General features: G+C 47.9%; 2 protein-coding genes and 1 long non-coding RNA gene across 9 annotated transcripts in view; 1 reads left to right on the forward strand and 2 right to left on the reverse strand.

The window, feature by feature from the left end:
- Fyn (FYN proto-oncogene, Src family tyrosine kinase) overlaps positions 1-21,613 on the forward strand; it is a 193,218-nt gene that overhangs the window by 164,893 nt on the left and 6,712 nt on the right. For all 7 annotated transcript variants that reach the window (XM_063252372.1, XM_063252374.1, XM_063252370.1 and 4 more), the window contains one exon: positions 16,706-16,837. In XM_063252372.1, the coding sequence (XP_063108442.1) occupies positions 16,706-16,837 (132 nt within the window). The remainder of the gene's footprint in view (positions 1-16,705; positions 16,838-21,613) is intronic.
- On the reverse strand, positions 1,144-8,834 carry LOC111755824 (uncharacterized). Its single transcript, XR_002790380.2, has 3 exons — positions 5,193-8,834; positions 4,858-5,029; positions 1,144-1,981 (listed from the first exon to the last, which is right to left on the reverse strand). It is a non-coding gene; the product is annotated as an uncharacterized LOC111755824 (long non-coding RNA).
- The window catches only part of LOC111755825 (uncharacterized), a 166,240-nt gene continuing 157,781 nt past the window's right edge, over positions 13,155-21,613 (reverse strand). The window contains exon 3 of the transcript XR_010048506.1: positions 13,155-14,014. The gene's annotated coding sequence lies outside the window, so the exon portion shown is untranslated. The remainder of the gene's footprint in view (positions 14,015-21,613) is intronic.

Raw genomic sequence — 21,613 nt, forward strand, 5'->3', positions numbered from 1 at the left:
ACTGCCTTGCCTCAAGACAATGACTAAAAGAACAGAAAATCAAAAGGAGAAGGTTGTTCATAAATCCCTTTTTCTCTTTTAGGAGAGAGAGTTCTAAGGAGCACCATCTAATGTGCGTGTGTGAGGGATTTTGCAAAACTTTCATTTTCCAGTCCAGGGAAAACTGAGCTGCTTATAAAATTCCTCCAAGGCCTCACTCTGCCCCCATCTCTTCAGGAGGCAAAAAGGGCCGAGCGTGTCTCTGTTGGTATATTCTGCAGATGGCATGCGTGCTGCATGCTGAAGTTTCTGCTGGGGATTAATCAGCTCCTCCAGACAGCTGGTCCATGTGCCTAATATTTGCAAGTCGGGTTTTATGTTACCCACAGGCCACAGCCATGCCGCATCTTGATTATGGGAGCGTAGGCAGTGTTCAGAAACTTGTGCCAAACACAGATATTTTAGGATCATAAATGACAGTTGTTTGCAAAACAGTTGTGAGTTTCCCATCTCGGGGTGCAGTGAAATGTCTGTCACCCTGTCTGAACGCGGAGGTATGGGAGCACATAGCAGAAGCGTGCTTAGGGTTTGGAGCTGTGTGACACAAACGTTCTTTCCTCCTGCCCACTCTTGGATAGTGAGCAGAAGCCCTGTGTCAGGGAAAAAAGTCAAGACCTGATCCTGAGCCTGTGAGGGCCGGCATTTTAGAAGGCACTAGAAATATTTAAGATTGCCCGATCTCAATGGGCATCTCACTTGATTAGAGCAAATAATTCTTGAGTCATAAAATTTTTGCTGAATTTTCCCCATTCAAAAATCTCAAAATAATACTAATTAAGCTGCTGATACAAAGAAGCCTAGGCCAGGTATGGGACGTGCGGCTGAGTTGCAGCTACTAGGGAGGTTGCGTGAATGGATTTAGTTCATATATACATATGAAGAAGCAGCCGCAGCCTAGAACCGTGCTAGGAGCCGTTAACACACGTGATCAGATCACTTAGGAGCACTGAAGTCTCATGGAAGGGAGTTGGAAACCCAGCATTCCCATCTATGATTGACCTGGGGCTTTGGCTTACCTGTAAAATATAAACCATCTTACCTACTTTGACATTTTTGCAAAGATTAAGTGAAATAATTTGTATAATGTTTAGCCCAATGCTCAGCATATAGAGTGGTAAATATTTATTGTTATTATTAATATTATTATTATTTTGTCCAAAATGACTAGATGACTAGGGAATAAACAATTGAATAGTTTGTAGGTGCAGTGGAAAAGCTCAGACACTGTTCAGGAAAAGGAAAGAGTAGTCCAAAGTAATTCTCAGGTGGTCAGATGTTAGCCGTCATGAGATGGAGGAGCCACCCACAGAGTGAAACAGGAAAGTAGCAGTTACTTTCAGAGGGAGAAGATGAGGGATTCGGGATTCCTCGGGCTTGAGGCAGCAGTTGGTGGTGCAGCCCAAAACAGAAAGGTCAGCCAGGCGTCCTCATCTGATCCCTGGCCACAGCTGGGCCCTCCACCCCCACCCCTCCCCTCTGTGTCACCTGCCCTGTTCCCCAGAGAGCCTTCATAGCACCTTTCCCCAGGACTCCCTGAGGCCTTCCAGAGCTAATCCCAGCTCCCACCTGGGCTACAGCGGTGGGAGGTGTGAGGGTCAGTGCCTGTGCCGTCCTCCTCACACTCCACTGCTGTGTGTACCCAGGGTCCCCGGTGACCACCAGCATGCCCCTCCTGGGACCCGCACTCCCTCCCGCCACCAGCTCCTGTGTGCAGCAGATGAGAAGCAGCGAGAATTCTCTCTTGCCTTGCTTTGTCTTCATAAGCTCCCAGGCACCTTGGTGCTGACTAATGATGATTTTAAACCCAGCAGTTCAGACAGCCCCGACTTATGTGTAAGGGTACTGTGACTTGCTTTTGTGGACATGCTGTTATTGCTATGTAGAGCCATAACACTCACACGGTAAGGTAAGCCAGTCAGGGCATTTTCATCGACATACGTAGCTGAAACAGAGGAAGATGCACGTTAGAAAGGCCCTCTAGTCCCACTCCCAGGCAGTAGCCGTCCCCATAGATGGTTTGACCTGTGAGTGACCACCGTATGCATGAATCACGCAGTGCCACCTTGTGTGGCTCCTTTCCCCTCAGCACCTAGGGGTCTCGCCCATGGTGCTATTCTTCTGTTCTCGCAGCTGGTTACTGTTCCACCATGGACGCACTTCACACTCCAGCCCTCCTGCTGCCTGTGAGCAGTGGGGAGTTTCCAGCTTTGGGGCCTTCATGAAAAAAGTTGCCGTGGAGGTAGACGCGTGCTCTCACACATGCAGGGCGCATGCCCAGGAGTGGAAGAGCCAGACAGGCGGAGGCCGAGACGGAGTCCTCAGTGCTGCCTCCCAGACTCGGGGACACGACTCCAAAGGGGCAGTCACTGTGCGGTGCATCCGCATTGTGCTCCACTCTCGGCCACTGGGGAACCTGGGTTTGAACGGCTCTGTCACAAGCTTGGTGTCCTCAGGCAAATCATTTAACCTTTTCTGAGTCTCTTTTTTTATTAATATTATCCGTAAATGGAAATAACAAAAATAATTACCCCAGGTAATTAAAATAAGAATTAAATCAGCCATCTATATAAATTTGAGGGTTGTGAAATACAGAAATCATTCTGATAACCTTAATTCCTTTAGTGCTGAGAGGCTGACACAGGGGGTCACAAGTTCGAGCCCAGCCTAGGCAAATTTAGTGACTTAGGGAGATCCCCGTCTCAAAAAAAAAAAAAATAAAAAGGGCTGTGGTTCCAGATCAGTATAAAGACCCTGTATTTAATCCCCAGAACTGCACAAATAATAGTAAATAGATACTGTACATGAGGGAGAGAGGGATTTTTATGACCTAAAAAAATTTTTTAAAGAGAAAAACTATTACTAATCAGAGAGAAGCTGGGAATTTAGCTCAGCGGCATAAGCGCCTGCCTTGCAAGTGTCTGGTTGTGAGTTCAATCCCTGGTACCGATAAAAAAAAGAACAGAAGCAAAAAAAAAAAAACAGAAGCAAGAAACTGTCTTTTAAAAGAGATAATACATGTCGTTATTTTCTAACCACAGCCAGTCTGCTCACCTCTTTGATTATATCTACGTGCCCCAAGGACCCTCTAGCCTGAGCCCAGTTATGAGTCAGCCGTCTGCTGCCACCACCCTGGGTGACCTTTTTTCCTCCTCCTCCTCCCCTTCCTCTTCCTCCCCCTCCTCTCCCTCTTCCTCCTCCCCCTCCTCCACCTCTTTGAGGCCTGCCTGCCTGTGCCCCTGTTGTGTTTTTATCACCTCAGCACAAGTGCACACAGGAGCACTGTTACTCCACGGGGGCTGTGTACCTGTGTACACAGGCCAGCCTTGTACCCTCTTGTAGGGGTGGCAGCTGGAGACCAGCAAAGAGCCCCTGTGGGCACTGAGCACGCAGTAGGTGTGTTTGGTGGATATTTGTGTATAGCAGGGGAAACAGCCAGGGTCACCTGCCCGTCCCCATCCTCATCCCAGACACACCCTCCTGCTCTCCAGCTGGCTGTGCAGCCTCCCTAGATCCAGCATGGCAGTGGCCGCCAGAACCTCTAGGGAGGACCATGGGACCCGCACACCACGAGACTCTGTGAGCTCAGCACAGAAGCCTCGGAACCTGGCAGCCTGCATGCACTGCTGTCTGGACCACATGTCTGCAGCGTACGTCTGGCCTCTCAGAGCCTCAGTCTTCTCATCTGTGAAAGAGTCGGTATCAGCTGTTTTTAGGGCAGATGTAAGGATTGGAGAAGACAATCCATAGACGCTGTTGGTGCTGGTTCATTCCTTTCCGCTTTTCTGTCAGCACTCTGCGTGATGTCTGACTCCAGACCTCCTCCAATCTCCTCACATGCACCGTCTCCCCTCCTGTTGCTGGCAGGGCTGGATTGGTTACGAGTACGCCCCACAAATACAGATTAGCTTGGTGTGACTCCCATCTTTGCTGCTACTTGGATAAGAAACCTTGGTGAGCTCCTTGTCATAATAGTTGCCTATATCACAGAATTGTATGGCTTCTCCACTACACAAGGCTGAGTTAGTTGTAGATGTAGCAACTAGCGGTACTTGGTATTGGTAGTAACAGTGACAGTGTTACTGTTGGGCATGTGAGTGCTCTTGTCCCCGTGTTACATTAGGCTTTCCTGACCTGCTTGCGTCAGTGCTCCTGCTGGGTGGAGCATCTCCCTCCAGGATTCTCTTCATTCATTGGAACGCCGAGTTGCTCTGGGGTTTTGTTTTGTTTCTAAGTTCTAAATTAGTGACAAGATTGTTGCTGAGAAGCAAATGTCAAGGCAGTGTAATCTTTGGATCTTTGGACTATACTAAGAAGTAGGGGTGTTTGGTACTACCTATGAAACTGCCAGTCTGTGTATTAAGTAGGAGAAGAAAAATGTGTCTGTTCAGATGTTCCCAGTATTGAGGATTTAAATTGAATAGATTATTGTCTGGAGGAAAATTACATATAAATTAGACTACCAAGAATTCATAATTGTTACAGTTTTCATGTTAATTATTTCATGTTAAAAAATTGTTACTGCATAAATTAGCACATTCTTTCATGGAGAGCATATTTTAGAAAGATTTGTTACTTTAATAACTCTTTGTGTATTAGCAATCCCAGATGCTGTACTAATTAAATATAATCAGGTTTTGAATTCAAAAAGCACAGTGGCCATTTAACACAAACAAGCAGACAGCAAGGGTGATGTCCGCAGCCAGGAGGAACTGGATCCCTGTTTCTTTTAGACTTTGAATTTCACAATTCAGAACTGGGAATTCAATTCCTGTCCTTCCTTTGTGTTACAATGACTGGGGATTATTAGACCCAGCGTACCAGTTTTCCAGCTCAGGGCTCCTGCAGAATTATTAATCAGCCACTTCTAAGGCCCCTGTAATCCGGTTGCAGATCAAGGCTGATCCCACCGTGAGATGGCCCTCCCCCGGCACATGAATTTCTTGTTCTCTGTCAGCAACAGTTTCGCCATTCCTGCATGGTGTGCTGTGACCTGAACAGCAAATGTCACAGAAGGAAAGGAAAAAAAGCCTGTTAATTATTGAATTTAATTCCTTCCGTCCTAGAGAAGCAAACCACCCTCTGATAAAAAGCAAACCCTTTCCAAAGCAAGCCATTGTTTTAAGTATGGAGCCGGAAATTCGCTTGTTCCCAACCTGAGCCACGAAAGGCCACCATGCGATGCACACACCACAATCCTGTGTCACACTGGGAGTTTATCATTCCGAGGGCTTTTCCGAGAGAAGACGGCTTCCCTGCGGGGCCGCTGGCCTACCAAAGGTCAGCCACTTGTTCTGCTGAGCTGAGCTGCATGCAGAAACTACACTGCTTGTCTTCCAGCCTCTCAGAGCCCGGCTTCAGTACACTTCCATCACCAGGCAGAAATCGCCCTCATTTGTATTCTGCTGGTTTCAGCTCTGGGCTTCCTCCAGCATTTCTGGGAGGGCCCGCCTTGTGTATCTGCCCAGCCGCCGCTGCGGTCCCAGATTAATAGCCAGGGGTAGCAGGTCAGACAGGCAGGGAAATGGAGATGAAACGTACCAAGCATCCACTTCCTGCCTAGAAAGAATGTGTTGAAAGCCAGATTAAAATGAAGAGAGACTAAGTCACCTTTGCCTACCCCCATCTCTCTTTTAAGATTAAAAATACTGGGGAGACTGATTTCTCCCACTTGTACACAGGGTCAGCTCTTGGCATCTGCACTGGGAATGCAGCTGTGTCAGCGCAGGTCACCCCTTTATCAGTGCCCACCAGGCAGTCCTGGTTTGTGTTCCATATGGACATTGCATTCTTCTGTGTGCTGTTTTGGGCAGAGCCACTTGGTGGTGGTTTATGAATGGTCAGGAGCAAAATATGCTTGATAATGGTGGAGAAGCAAGTGGTCACCTTCAGTGATTTTACGGTGTAAATAGGAACTTTGGGCTGCCATCAAACATCAAAAATGCCTTCCTTGGCTAGCAGAAGAAATCTTGCATTTGCATCACCTGGGTTATCAGGGAGAGGCAGTGCACAGGCAAATGGATCAAGGTTTACAGCCTGTTTTTTCCAACCAAAGGAGGATACTTGGCACATCGTTCTGGTCCCCCAGTGTGTGTGTCAGATTGAAAGCAGGTATGACATGAAAAGCAACTCCAACTGGTACTTGTCTTCTGTATATCCTTTCTGGCTTTTTCTAAACTCCCAAACAACCCCCAGCATGACCAGCACGTTCCCTGCAGTACCACAAAATGCTGTGCCATCTGTGATGCCCAGAACACGTGTGACCCGAGGTAGGCTGATTGAGACTCACTGCCCCTCTGAGGGGAGTCTCATCCATCCAGGAGTGTATTTATCGCTCAGGTAAATGCTCACTACCTACCTGGGAAGCAGCACACAGGTGGTTGCAGTGTTCTGCATATAGCTCTGTTCTTGCCTCCTCTTCTCAACCAGAGATCACACTCCATTCTGTTGGAGTGTCTCAGCATCCACTCTCCACCTTCCGTCTCTCCCTGAGAAGGAGCCTGCTCGCTGTCACCCTCCACATGAGGACTGCACATCCCTCCCCACTCACCTTCCGGCCTGTCCTTCCTGACTGCAAGACTGACTACAAGGACTAGTGCCCAGAAACCAGCCTCCACCCTGCCTTTGTACCAGCTGAGTCTGCACCCCTCTGTCCTCTAGTTGCCCTGGGCTAGATTTTTAATATCCACTGATGGACCTTACACCTTCTGTCTGCCTAATCCTTAACTCTGGGAATTTGTACACCACTATAGCCAGAGCCTCCTTTCCAACCAGACTTTAGATATTTTATGGCTTATGTCTAGGTGTCCCCCCAAGGCCTCGTGGGCTCACAGGTGGGGCTTTTGGGAGGTGACTGGATCATAACAATGTCATTCTCATCACTGGATGTGATAGGTTCATAGCTGGAAGCCGATTGGGAGGGGGATCTGTGTGGGCGTGGCCTGGAAGGAAATGTGTATCCCACCTTCTCTCTTGATTGGTGACTGCTTTCTCCTGCCATGCCATCAGCAGGCCTCCCTGGCCATGCTGCCCTGCCTTGGAGGCAACTGACAATGTCCTCAAACCTCCACAAAGTGCAAGCCAAAGTAAACCTCTCCTCCGTTACATTGTGAGTGTTGGCTATTTTGTCCCAGTGATGAGAAGTAACTAAGACAAGATACATGTCTAGTTAATCAACCCTCATCTTTGCACTATGATCACACTTACCTTCTGGCCCTTGGTCCTAGTCTTCCTTGGCCGAACTCATTCATTGTCCACCACATCCTCCCAGGACTCCACACCTCCTCACCCATCTCCTTTCTGTCACCCTTAGCCCACTAACGTGCTGAAATTTCAGATGGAATATTATCCCAGTCCACTGGCTTTTCATTTGTTTTTACTTTTTGAAAACATAGCACTAAACCTTTATGAACTTAAAGTAGAAATTTCAACATAATGTGTCATCAGGGATAACTGGAAACACAACTGTAATACTTCAGAAGCATTTGGGAAATTTGAAAGTCATTCTCTGGCCCTAATACGAAAAGTTTGAGTTTTCTGTGCCAAGTTTCACTGGGTTGGAAATCACTGTTGTGTTTGCATAACCACAAAGTTCCAGGTTAAGTCAGCTTTGATTTCACTTCTTTCTCAGGATATCTTGTCCTGTTGCTCCCTGTCCGCTCCCCGTGATAGGCAAACACACACAGACACGTATACCATGCAGTCGGCTTCCTGTCACTGGCATAATTAGTGATCTCTTTTATCCCGAGGGTAATCTGAAAGTTGGAGGCCTGCGTATTATTTAATACTGGGTATAATGATTTGCAGAGTTTGTGGCTTCGTATTTAAGAAGATTTTGGGTGGCTTTGGGTTTGGAAAAACAGTGTCTATTGTTGAAGCCAATACTTTCTTCTTTAAAAATGCTAATAGGGCACAACTTGTATTCTCTGCCCAGATTTGGCTTTTTTTAATTCTGCACAGACTTTACCTTCCCCTCTTTGGCCCAGGATTTTGTGTTTTTTTGTTTTTTTCTTTTTTGCCAGAGGGGATTTTCTGTGAGGCAGGGCTGTGGAATTGGCCTGGTAACCTGAAAACACAAGACCCAACAGCCTCGCTGGTGCCATGAGCTGGGCCCCCATCAGGCCTGGCCTGGCACCTCCCGCCCCCCCCTGCCTCCGGGAGAGACTAGGTCACACTGCACTGTCTCTCTGTGCTCTCTCTCCCTGGAGACTGCCTTCCCAGTTCACTTCCTCTTTTCTCTTTGCTTCCAAGACACCATTTTCCTCAACCAGCGTCACAATTTAGCCTGTGAACTCTGTGTCCCCAGGGCAGGAGGTGCCCTGTGCCTCATTTTCCCAGGAGCAGCTCACACTGACCTTAGACTTAATGGACACACAGTGGATTCTCAACAATTGATGGATGAGTGTAGAGGGTTTTCTTCCTCTTCCTTTCCTCTCTTTAAGCTAAGGGAGTTTTGGCATTGCTGAAAGTACTTGCAGTATGGCCCAGTCAGTGCCTTTTATTAACTATCTGAATGCAGCAGTAGCGGGCACTGACCTAGCTGTTCCCAGGTGCCAGACACTGTGCCGAGCCTGTGTGTCTTCTGCCATTCACAGTACAGCCTCATGAGGTTGTCGGCATCCCTGAATTCCAGGCAGAAAGACTGAGACTTAGGGCGATCACCCAGCTAATGCACCGTCTCGCAGCTGACCTCTTTCACTGTCACTGAAGAACACCCATTTCTCAGCACACTGAGCACAGAAGGGGACTTGGACACAAGAGCATCCGTGGTCTGCATTGGAGCATTTGAAGGCCTCTGCCATGACTTAGTGCATAAATACGCATCAACTACAGGACACAGCCAAATCAGGAGCCTCTTCTACCTTCAACAGAGGAGGAAAACAGATTCCCTGGTCACCAGGGACAGTGTGATTGGGATGAGCCCTGCTGATGTCAGACTGTTTGCACCTAAAGTATGTGGAGGTGATTTTATAGCTAACAACCAGTAAGAGCGAAAAAAGTTACTAGTTCGTTGCACAGCTCAGATTGTCATTCTCTTCTTTGTGCTCAGTTTCACAAATGCTGTGTAAAGGAAGATAATCTCTTTGACTGTCAGGGTGTTGGGTAAATCACTGCCTGAGTTGACCCTTTATTCAGTTAATGTGTTTATTGGGAGTTGCTGTTTAACCAGCCTTACGCAGTAGAGTTCTAGAGAGGAATATAAATCCAGTTTGGCCTTCAATCTCAGAGGATTTACACTCTTCAAGGAAATTCATGTAACACCTTAAGAACTAGTAGATCTGTAGAGAAGGGTGAACATAACAATAGGACACTGCTTAAGTGTCCTGGTTCTGGGGACAGTCTCCTTCCATTCATATCTCAGTCCTGTCATTTTCATGAATTCTTTGGCACATTGGTTTACCTTGCTGTGTTTACTTTCTTCAACTATAGAACTATTGCTGGGGTGTAAAACACCCAGCGTAGCCTGACAGTTAGCAAGTACCCAGGATCTGTTCAGCTATTGCAGTAGCTGGTATTACCAAGAATTACTATTGTTTATAGCATCGAACCCGAATATGTTGGTGAGATCAGCGAAGACAGGAGTAATGGGAGAGAGCTTCTTCAGAGAGGCAGGACTTGGGCTGGGTAGGCTTTAGCTGAGCAGGTGGAAGAAGAGATGGCATCTTCAAACGAGCTAATGTAAAAGACAGCAGGTATAATCATGCCAGTCCGAGGGTACAGAGAACAAACTAAACCAGACTGTGTTTGGAGTAGGAAGAACCCAAAGACGTGAGCCTGGGAAACCAACTAGATGATTTTGATTAATGCAATTAGCCACTATATGGCTAAGAAGGGAGGTCCATGAAGCTGCAGTTTAAGGAGATTAATTAGAGGGCCAGGGGTCCAGCTCAGCAGTTCAAGCACTGGCTTGGTAAGTGCAAGGTCATGAGTTCAATCCAGGTACCAAATAGAGAGAGAGAGAGTGATTAATTAGACAGTGAGCTAGAAGTCGAGGACTGCAGCGGGAGTACTGGACACAGATGATGACGCAGGTTCTGGCAGTGAGCTTGAGAAAGGACAAATTTGAGAGGTATGTCAAAGAGGGAAGCCGCCTTAGTGATGGGCTAGATCTGGAGAATTTGGAGAGGGAGGAGTCCCAGCTGGCTTTCGTTTTTCCACATGGAAGCCTGACAGAATGGTTATCCGACCCCCAGGAAGGGGACAGTGGCTGGAAAGGATTCAGTTCACATCCTAGAATAGCAAAGTGAGCAGCAACTTTATAAGACATTAAGTAGAATTTTCTACTGATAGTACAGAAATCTAAATAATATTACACATAACTGATTAGGTGATCAAATAAACGGAGATCTGTAGTTGCCACACTGGTGATAAAGGCAGAGCATCCTGGAGGCTTTGTTCCTCGGAAATAAGAAGCCGAGACTGCAGATGAGAGGTGGTATCTGCATGCTGTACTCAGCCCCCTGCACACACAGTACAGGCAGGGTTACCCCACAGGGCATGACACCAAGGGAATAGAGTGCAGACATGTGGAGGATGGGCTCCCAGATGCCAGTAAACAGAGAAGGACAGCAAGGAAGATCAGACAGTGCAGACAGAAATGCACAGAAAGAGAGGACATCAGGAAAGAATTAACCCAGAAAGAGCAGTTACCGCATTGCTCATAGAAATACTTGAGCTTTACACAGTGTTGGAGAAGCTAAGTTTTACTCCTTTGTGAAAGAATTTTGGCCCAGACAGGACTCTGTAGCTGATAAAGCCAAGGAGCTCCTATCTCCCCCACCCTTAGGAATTACCTCTGGCGCCAAACAAAGACCAGTGGGCTACCTGTGCATCCCTAATGCCCTCTTAGGTTCCACCCCAGGCTGAGGCTACTTATGTGCCTCACTCCACGTGTTCCACAGAGAGATCACCGACCCCGGGGATCAGGGGTGTCTCTCCCCGCATTCTCAAAATAAAGGTCATTTATATTTCATACTTCTTATCTTTTCAGCTGCCACTCACGTGTGAGAAGAGTGCTAAATTAGTATAAAGATGCTAAAAGCCGCTAGTTAAACAGACACAACAGAAGTGCCAATAGAAGCATAATCTACCAGTTACTAATTGCTTACATACCCAGGGGCCTTGAGATGTCACGGTAACTTTTCCAGAAGTTTTAAGAAGACAAAGCATTTTCACATTCTGTCTTATCACAAATCAAGTCCTTCTCAAGGCAGTGATGCTCGGACTTCTGTGTTTTATTGGCAACAGGAATGTCTTCACTTTTCTGCTCACAAGTTCCATCAGCTTCCCCTCACACTTAATATGGAAGCCAAACTCCCTAAGGAGTCTGCAGTGTCCCCCCAATCTAGTCTCGTGCCCCATTCTGTTGTCCCTTTTAGCACCTTAGCAAACTAAAGCTGCCAGCTCCGTGAAAATTTGTCATTATGCACCAAGTACAGTGCTGGACACAGCCTCAAGCACATGGGGAAACTCTAGAATATTCATGGTCGTAATGGGTTCTTGCTTTTTGTTTTGTTTTGTTTTTTGAGTTGAGTGTGTGTGTGTGTGTGGACAAACTTTGATAGCCGAACCCACAACCTCCTCCTTCCTCTCACTTGAAGAACGGAAGATTATTAGTCCTGTGGGTCAGATCAGGAAGACCAGGCCTCGGGAGACTAAAACTGTTGGTGTCCAGGCACTGGCTTCCGCTGCATCCTAAGAGAAGGATGTTCGCTTCCTCTTCCTGTGAATACCCAGAGGCCTCTGGCCCGCTTCTTTCTGCCGATAGAATCACCCCACCCCCACAGTGCAGCTCCATGCTGCCCTGCAAGCAGAGTCCAAGATTCCTTTCTCTCCATGGTTCAGACAGAATCGCTAAGATCCAAAGCGCATCTGAGCAGGGTTTCCCAGGCGTTTCAAGCTTCATTAGTGTGTGGCAGCTGCTTTGCCATTGTCGTTGGAAGTTGTTGGGCCCTTAAAAGGGCATCCAGATGGTGACACACAGTGACACTGGGGCTGTCACCAAGGACAAGGAGTGGACTCACCAGAGAGTAGGAAACGGATAATAAGCCCTATCAGGAACCACGGTTGCTCAGGCTGCAGGAAAGGCTGTCGAAGCTTGTCAGTTGTCCAGGTGTTCATTCTTTCACTCAACATCTGTTGGCACAAGCCTTCTGTGTGCCAGCCACTGGGCTTGGTAGTGGAGACGTAGTGGTCATCCAGAAAGACATATTCCATCCCTCAAGGGTGGTATCTGTCACTAGAGACATGCTTCAGATAACATGTGATTCGCTGCGCTTTAATAGTAACAGCTGTGAAAGACGAGTTTCTGTGGCAGCATTGAGCTGGGACCTGGTGTCACTGAGCGGGCACAGGGCCCTGTGCAAGCAACACTCAGGTCAAGGACAAAGGGAGACCAGGAATTAGCCAGATGGGAGCTACCGAGGGGTACTGCCTGCCCTGTAGACCTGGAGAGGGAGCAGTTTGTGTGTCTAGAACAGTCACAGGCAGCAGCAGGGCGGGAGGTTATAGACAGGGAACAGAAGAGAAACTGTCTTGGACAATAAGAGGCTGGAGACGTGGTAACGACCAGATTATACATATAAATCCAGTTGGAGAGCCATTACAGGGGTCTGGGCCGGGGACAGTGAGCAGGTTAAGACTAGAGTGAGGGTGACAGAGATGAAAAGAGCACATTCAGAAGTATGACATGAATGTGATTTAGTGGCATACTCAGTATGGAGACAGAGAGCAGAAGGGGCCAGAGACCGTGCAGCGAGGTTCACTGACCCCCTCAGGCCCTGCGCTAGTGTGTCAGCGTGCAGGGGTGCTGGCAGCGACAGAGCTGCTGGACAGGGCGACTCTGCGGGTTCTGGTACCAGTACTAGCAGCAGAGTTTGAAAGAGAAGCCGAATTGTGGGGAAATAAATTGTGGGCGTCGTGTGTGAGCGGCTCTTTAAGGCTTCTCGTGGGGGTACTGAGGAGGAAACTCCCTGAGACTGGAGCTCACGAGAGAGTCCCGTTTGGTGACACAAATGTCAATGTCCTTGGAGTCAAGCTAGCCATAAGCCACAGAGCTTATGGGCCCTCGGTTCACATTTCAGCAGGATTTAGAGAAATGGGATTGGCACACACATGAAACGATTTAAAATGCTGATATATTGTTTAACAATTCCTATAAACACCGAGCAAGGACGTGGGTGTTGAGGTCCTCCCAGGCTCAGGGCTTCAGTGACATCAGTTACCACTGCCCCCCCCCCCATTTCACTGCTTCAGAGCAGAGAGATTTGTGTTGGCGTCTGAATACTGCTCCCAAAAGAAGAATTTCAAAGAGTGAATCAGCTAGTTGGGTGACGATACCTAGTTAATTACAAGGTAGTTTTTCTGACATTTTCTCCACATTGCTTAGAAGATAACTTTGATACTGACTTTATGCCTGCCATCGTATCAGTGGGGAAAATACCAGGGACAGAACCGGAAAAGACAATCTTTATACCTTGCAGTTCTTTTCTTCCGGGCATCTGAGCTTTCACTGGCTTGACCTGAAGAAAGAACCCATGGCATCCCCCACAGGGCCACCTATGAGACAGTACTGGTCACGTGCTGGACAGCTTCCATGACCCTGTTCTCCCAGAAGAGGGTGTTACTCTGTGCAGCAGTTACTGGGCCCTGGGCTGGTTCTCGCTGTTTGGAAGCCGCTACTCAGGGGAAAAAGTTGGTAGGAAGGAAATCAGTTTTATTAAAGGGCTGGCTCTGCTCTCTGAGAAGACGAGAGGGAAGCTGTCGTCTCGGGGCCTTATTTTAGTACATTCAGGGGCACAAAGGATTTTTGTAGGATAAGAAAGAAAGAGTAGCCGATATTAGGCTGGAAGGCCTGCAGTCAGCAGTCTCACCATCTTGGGTGTGCCTCCTCCTCTTCAGCCCGGGTCGTTCCCGTGGTTCTTTCTGCAAGGGAAGCCTCCCAGTAACTTCCATGCCCTGTGTTGGTAGACGCACACACCTACAGAACGAAAGGAGGGGGCGTTGCACATTCTGGTGTGACTTGTAGGTCACCAGATGTTCTGGCTTTCATAACTCTAAGGAAAGATTATCAGCTGTATCTTAATCATTTAGGCATGGCTTCTCTGTGGAATTCAGGATGTCAAAGGGAAAGGAGATCGATAACCTTGCAGAAAACAGCCCGCAAAGGAGTAGCCGGTTAAACAGTCTGTGAGGCCATTTTTAAAGACCCCTGTGGGGTCAGTAGCTGTGTGCCCTCAGGAGGTAGGAACCAAGGTGGCGAAACAGAGGTAATGAGAGGCGCAGGAGAGTGGACCCCTTTAGTTCTTTCAGTCAGAATCTCCGTTAATTACTAATCATTGTTGAAATTTAAATTTGCCTGCCTTGAAAAGGAAAGTATGAGTTATCTTTATGGAAACATTTTTATCAAAAGTTCCTGCTATTTAAATAGTAGGAAAAATTGGACAAAAGCTTTAGATACATGTATGCCACTGGATACACTGTAAATACATTGTGGAAAATACATTGCTTGGTATAAAAGTGTTGCTTTTTTTAGAAGAAGATAATGGAAAATAAATTTACTTAAGCTCCTACTAATACATCAGAATACATATCTATAGTTTCCTAACAAAGAAAATTACCAGTTATTCATTACATTAGAGTCTTTGTTTTAACCTTTTTTTGAAAATTTATGTGTAATTATTCTTATGGGTTATAAAACGAGAAAACTAGTGTAACTGGCTGATCTATTAGCTTTTTTTCTTCTTTAACTTGGAATTATGAGATCTTCTCTCAAAATCCAAAATATCTAAATTTTAAATCATTTGCTCTTAGCAATTCACATACCTTCACCAGTAGGGTCAAAGAAAGAGAGAAAGGCTCCCAGTGTTTGTCACTCTGTTTACAAGATTTGTCTGCCCAGTAGGGCAAAATGTCCCATGTGCTTCAGAGTTGGACAGAGATTTTTCAAGCCATTTGGTTTGAGAGGTGGTTTTAAAAGGAATTAACTTCATATTCCTTTAATTCTCTGAAGTAAGAGAGCTCCTGCTAAGCTCTGGTCCAGGGCAAAGTCTGCTCTCGACACTGAAGAAAATCTGTGGCATTATCCCGGTGCCTCAGTCTGCTTGTAATGCTCAAGGACAGGAAGTTTAAGAAGAATCCTTTGAAAGAAATGTTAAGATAAAATGAATGTTCAGAGAAAACCAGGACTTGTGTACCCTCATCCGCACTTAAGGGGAAGTGGTAATACTTATGCTTGAAAAATGTAGCTAATTAAAAATAACTGAATGCATACAAACAGACGAAAACGGTGGAATAACTTTCCTGCTCCACTGTTAATGTAAGATTCTGCATAATGAAACGGGATTTTTTAAAATTTCATTTCAGCCCGGAAGAGATGGAGAGGAAACTTATATTGCCAGAAAATGCCAGGGTAAATGTGCCTAAGTTGTTATCATGTACTGTATTTAAGACAAAGATCTAATTGCTGTAATTTATCATGTGACTGGTTATTAAAAATCTTGCTAATTTAAAGGTTTTAATCATTTGCTGCTTTTGTGCATAGTGACTTTTCATAGAAAATACCATGAAAATTTCTGTTTCATCGGCCTTTGTATGATTTTGAAGAACTCCTAAGCATAATTAACTGCTTTAAAGATATAATTGTGTTTACGTAAGCAATAAAAATTCCTTGTTTCTTTTAGCCTGCTCAGTGAACTACATGGAGCTGTTTTATAATTAGTGAGTCTATTGTGTGCGAATTCAAGATACTAAGTTCATTTTAATTCCCTTTGCACATTTAGCATGGAGAGCAGGGTGGACCGATTCTTCCTGCTTGGCGGAGAAACAAGATTCCTTTAATGATCAAAGACATTTAACAGACATGATCTTACTGACTTCAGCATGAATTTGCACCTTGGTGGTGAGAAGTCAGACATTCATGAGACAGTCACCAAGGGAAGACCACGCTTTAAAGAACAAACATTAAATGATGCCCCTCTCTGACTGGGAGGGAAAGGTAGGGAGGTGGACAGGGGTCACACAGTGCAGGAGAAAATCCTCTCCAGAAGCAATGCTGGCCACTCAAGGGAGGAAAGGTGAAGGACAGAGAGGGGAAGGAGCAGAACCCTGTCTGTGTGTGTGAGGCCTTGGGGAAACATAGCCCATTTCAGCATAGCTCATGCTGCGTCCAGCTGTCTCCAGCTGGTGTGATGGGTTTATGCAACTCGTAAGACCAAACTGCAGTGTGTATACCCAAGGATTCAGCCAGTAATATAATGGTCTGGTCCCCTGCGTGTTTATTACAGTGTGGCATTATTTCAAAACAAAAGAAACAATACATAAATCAGTTCCTTAAATCACCAGTTAGGAAACCTGCTCCAGACCAAACCTAGAACACTGGGCGTGGATTCAGGTTCAGGAAGCTAGTGCCCTCGCCCTTGCACGAGCTACTAAGGAACTCCGAAGTCCAGTTCTGTGATGGAAAAATTAAACTGGTTTGCTCAAAGTCACAGAGCCAGGCTCACACCACACATCTCAGTCCCAGACTGCTCCTCTCACTTCTTTTGTGTCCTGCTCCCCTCACTTCTTTTGTGTCCTGCTCCCCTGACAGAGGCTCCCGGGTGCTTTCCCTCCCATGCCCACAGCCGCTGTGTATGACTGCCTGACAGATAACCAGCTATTCTCTCTGCAGGTGCAAAGTTCCCCATTAAGTGGACGGCCCCCGAAGCAGCCCTGTACGGGAGGTTCACAATCAAGTCTGACGTGTGGTCTTTTGGAATCTTACTCACAGAGCTGGTCACCAAAGGAAGAGTGCCATACCCAGGTAAGAGCGGGACCCTCCAAAATGGACCTGGTCTTGCCTCTCAAGAATCGGACTTTAGTAGCTTGGCTTTCTAAGCTCAGCCTTCTCTCCAGCTGGAGTTTGAAGCACACAAACAGGTATTTAGCCAGAGAAAAGCAGAGTTGGGGGCCACCGGGGCATGCCAACAAGCAGCCACCAAGAGCCGCTTGCCGGGGTGAATGAATTAGCAGCCAGGATGAATGCTTCAGTCCGCACAGTTTGTGGACTCTCTCTGTCTCGGTGGGAGCTCTTGTCTCTGGCTCCCAGAGCAGAAATGGCCCTGGCAGAGCCTCTGCCCAAATGGAGTTTGTGGGCAGATCTGGAAAAAGGAGAAAAGTGCCCACTGCGTTTTGAACATACTATAGCCCTGACCCGTGGAGCGAACCTGGCGGGAAGATGCCAGGACCTGATTCCTCTGCAGGCTCCCACTCCAGATGGCCGGAGAGCAGGGGCGCACGAGGACAGTTTAGAGGCCGTTCACCGCCTGTTGCCAACCGAACACACTACACAAAAGTGAGAGCTACATAAAGGAATTGGATCTTTTGGCCCTGGAAAGTTTCTGGATTATCAGATTTGTACTGTCCAAAGAGACCACGAGTAGAGGCTATCCCTGCTTCCATTCATTAATTTAGACAGATGGAGACATAAAGGACACTTGTGCCATTTTACCTCCACGCTTTAGTGGTTACAGCAGAGAAACGATCTGCTTTTTTGAAATGTTAAGGACATATTTTTTAGTTACTGCTGAGCAAAGAAGGAACATAGCTCTCCCTCCTTCCCTGCTAAAAAGGGAGCTTTAAAAAAACCACACAGTGATAGAAATGATAGTAGAGATTAATGAGGAATGTAGGTCTCTCGCAAAGCCTGGGCTTGTAATCCTATCTTTGCAGTCAGAAGAGCCAGTGAGAGCTGATTAATGTGTAATTCTTTTGTTCATTTTGGATGATTGTTTCTGGTCATCTTCAGAGAACACAGGGAGGAGGAGCATGGAAAGGGGACCTCTCCCGGAGCTGAGATAGCCGTGATGGAGCCCCCTAGGAGAGCCAGGTTGGCAGAGATGAAACTGACACAATCCCGTTCTGTAGGGCCAGCGCCAGGCATTTGGAGATGCGGCAGGAAGTCGGTTTTATTGATGCTGCAGTGGCTGCCGCTCCAGGCTTACATAAGTGGGCAGACTCTCCAAACAGCCAACCAGCGCGGAAGAAAGGGCTGCCCTGGGGGGGCCGGAGCGCAGCATGGGCGCATTCGAATGGCTTCTCCGGGGGAAGAATGTGCCAGTCTCGGGATTTTGAGGATGGGAAGGAACCTCTTTTTATTGTCTGCATTTTGAACTAATTTCTTCCTGGTTTCCCTGGGTTTAAAGTCGCCGGTGTGTTAAATGCAGTGGGGAGGGAGGGTAAAGGTTAATGTTATATTTTGTGTTTCCATGAACCTTTCCTTCCAGTAAGGCAAAGCTGCGTGTTGTTTCCCAGGATCACACACAGAAGCCAAGACAAAGGGCTAGAGGTGGGGGCCTCGGAGAAGGAAGGCAGATTGCTTCAGAGGGACGGGCTTCTGTCAGGTTGGGTCTCAGCATAAAGAAAATGGCCTCGTTCTATAACTTAGACTGGGACTCATCCATTCAGCCTCTCTGCAGTCCAAGCACTTGTTTCACGTGGGCAATCATACAGCCAAGCCGTGCTCAGGCTCACGGGCCGAGGGAGAAGAGCAAGCAAGCAAATGAATGCGCGAAGCTTGCAGTGCAGTCAGGCACAACAGTCAGCTCCAGGAAGAGAAGAGCCTTTTGCACGGCTTTGTATTGTCAGAGGAAGTCCTTCTCAGCGTGGATCCCTTGAGTTTAACTGCTGTGCTCCCCAAACCTTAATTCTCTTACTGGGGCCGGGGCACCTGCTTCAGATACCTACTACAGACAACAGGGACCTTGAAGGGCTCCACTGAGAGTCCCAGGAGGCTGAGGAGTCTGAAGTGAGACTGAGCCCCGTGTATTGTGCACGGCTGTGTCTGTGCTCAGCGCTGATGTGCCCTGGGCTTGGATGACGCCCCCAGGTCCAGCGTGACAGTGGAGCCAGGGGCTTTGTGGACAAGGCAAGTGAACAAGACCCTGGAAGGGAGTAGCGTGGACACCCCAGGGAAGCATGGTGCCTGAGACAGCATGAACTTCTGGAAGGACAGAGCCAATTCCAGGAGCCTTAGAGAAGTCCCAAGGAGAGGGCAAGCGAGGTAAAACTTAGACACATACCTGCGAGGGCAGGCAAGAGACAAGGGATTTTGTTGGCTTGTTTGGTTGGTTTTTTGGAGACAGGGTCTCGTCATGTAGTCCAGGCTGGCCTTAAGTTCGCTAGGTAGCCCAGGCTGGCGTCGAACTCGCAGTGAACCTCCTGCCTCAGGCTCCATGTGCTGAGATTACAGGCATGCGCTCCCACACCTGGCACAAGAGCTGGTTTCGAGGAGCCCCGTGCACTGCCACAGGAAAACGTTGGGCCCCAACTGGTTGGCAGTGGTGGCCAAAAGGAATTGTGTCAGGGAAGAGCGGTGACACAAGCTGCTCCGCACCATTGAGAGCCGCGGGACAGTTGTCTCCAGGCCTGTCCCTGGCCATGGTCGCGTTTGCAGTTAGGCGCTGGGCTGCCTTCGCTTTTGTGGTCTGTGGGTTGGACCAGGCATTTGCACTGAGCTTAGCTCTGCCCTTTCTACTTTTCTGTGGTGAGACAGGGTCTTGCCAAGTTGCCCAGACCGGACTTGAACCTGCCGTTCTACCACCTCAGCCCCCGAATAGCTGGGATTACGGGCTTTCGCCACCACACCCCGCTTGGGGTTGGCATTTTAACTGAGCTGTGGGCATGTGTAATTGGATCTCTGCTGTAACAGAAGACTTCTCTGAAGGGAGTAGCTTCTCTGGAGGGACTGCAGTTGGAGGATTATTACCTTTGTAGAGGATAACTGTTCCAAGGAGCCAAAGGTTCGTTACACTTTCTCCACACGTCCTCATAAGGAAAGGGCCTTCCTCCGTGTTCCTGCTGGCTGTTGGCATGGCCAGCTCGTGTGCATGCTGAGGGCCCCCTCTGCCCCGCCTTCTGTCCCTGCCCACCAGGGTCTTCCTTCCATTCTGCATTTGATAAAGGAATTCCTCAACCGCTTGCAATATATTTTAAAGGAATTGTTTTTTCCGGAATGATCAGCAGTGGTATGTTTTTCTGAGTTTTTCCTTCCCTGAGAATGGCCCTCTGTCACCCTGTCACGTAGAAAAGGGTGTTGGCTGGGAGGTGGGAAGGAAGGTGGGGGAGGGGAGCAGCGTATAAATCACCTCCGTGAAAGCTTCCTGGGTGTTTCTGCCCAGCACAGAGTGGGAACTAGGATGGAGCGCGTGAGGTGTGACCAGGTGAAGGGCAAACAGATTAGCAGTCAGTATGACATTGGCTTGGTTGGTTAGTTACAACGTTTTGTGAAAGGAACAGATAAAAAGCAAGGAAAGAACAATAATCTCAAACTGAACAAGAGCCCTGAAACCCACTAGACGGATTGAGGCTTGAGGCTGCAGTCACCAGGGACGTCGAGCAGCAGGGTCGGTGCCCCTTATCCAGGAGGAGCCCAGCTCTCAAGCTCTGGGTCAGAGCCGGATGCTGATCCAAAGGACAGCTCTGTGTCCCCTCCCTGCCGCAGCCTGACCGATTGCATTCTCAGTGTCACAGTTCAGCTTGCTTTTCTGTATGCCTGGGGTTTGAAGCATTCTTCGTATGAAAATTAGGTCTGGTTTTATACTGATAAACTGTCACGTAAGAGAAATGAAAATATTTAAATATTTGTTTCCTGGGGTTCATGGAAAATATCAGTTATCATTTTAACTCATCTTCCAAACCTCTCAAATCCTTGCCCGCTCTGCCTTCCCCCCACTGTCCATGTCAAGCTGTCGCCCATCTGGGCAGTGGTCCCCTGATAGGACAGCCTGCTGCCAGTCTCTCCCTGCCGCCATCCCATCGCCACCGCACTGCTGTTGTCCCCAGCAGAATTGTTAGGCTGGAGAGCACAAACCTGTGACCTCAGTCTCCTAGTTTAACACGTGCAGGGCTTCCCTTTGCCTCTCAAGAGATGCTCGTGTCTTCTTTCTGCATATCCTTCCGAGGCCTTCAATTTCAATCATTCCACACATATTTCCTGAACAGCTTCCATATGCCAAGTGCTGTTCCAGGCACCAGGAATACGGTAGTGAAACTCCTGCCCTTGTGAACTTCGTTCTTGAAGGAACAGACAATAAACAAATAGGCAAAATATTTTGGCTGTTTGCTGGTAGTGATGGACAGGGAAAAAACTAAATGAGGAAGGAGAGAGTGTCAGGGAAGAGTGCGAGGGAGGACCTGACTGGGAGGGCGCCTTCCAAGTGCAGACACAGAAGAAGCCAGGTGCAAGCCAGGCGGGTGTCAGTGGGAGGCCGAGTGACCAGGGCAGGGTGCAAAGATGACAGCTAGGGCACAGGAGGCCTCTGGGGCGGCCAGACTGGCCTCTCCTCGTCATTACTTGGACTTCTGCTGTCACTGTTCATGGCTGGGAAGAGAGGGCCTCTGAGCAGGAGAGTGACATGATCAGACTACGGTGTCGCTCTTGAACACGCAGGTCTCTCCTCTGCGTGGAATCCTTCAGAGCCATCCAAATATCACCTCCTTGGTGAAGCCTTGCCATGGCCCAGGCCAAGTGGGTCGGGCCTTCTGCTTGCTTCTGTGACACTTGGCAGATTTCTGTCACCTACTGTGTGTGCACATTTCC

This window comes from Cavia porcellus, unplaced genomic scaffold (assembly GCF_034190915.1).
Source record: "Cavia porcellus strain 051 isolate PalLab524CR breed Dunkin Hartley unplaced genomic scaffold, mCavPor4.1 scaffold_7, whole genome shotgun sequence".
NCBI lineage: Eukaryota > Metazoa > Chordata > Mammalia > Rodentia > Caviidae > Cavia > Cavia porcellus.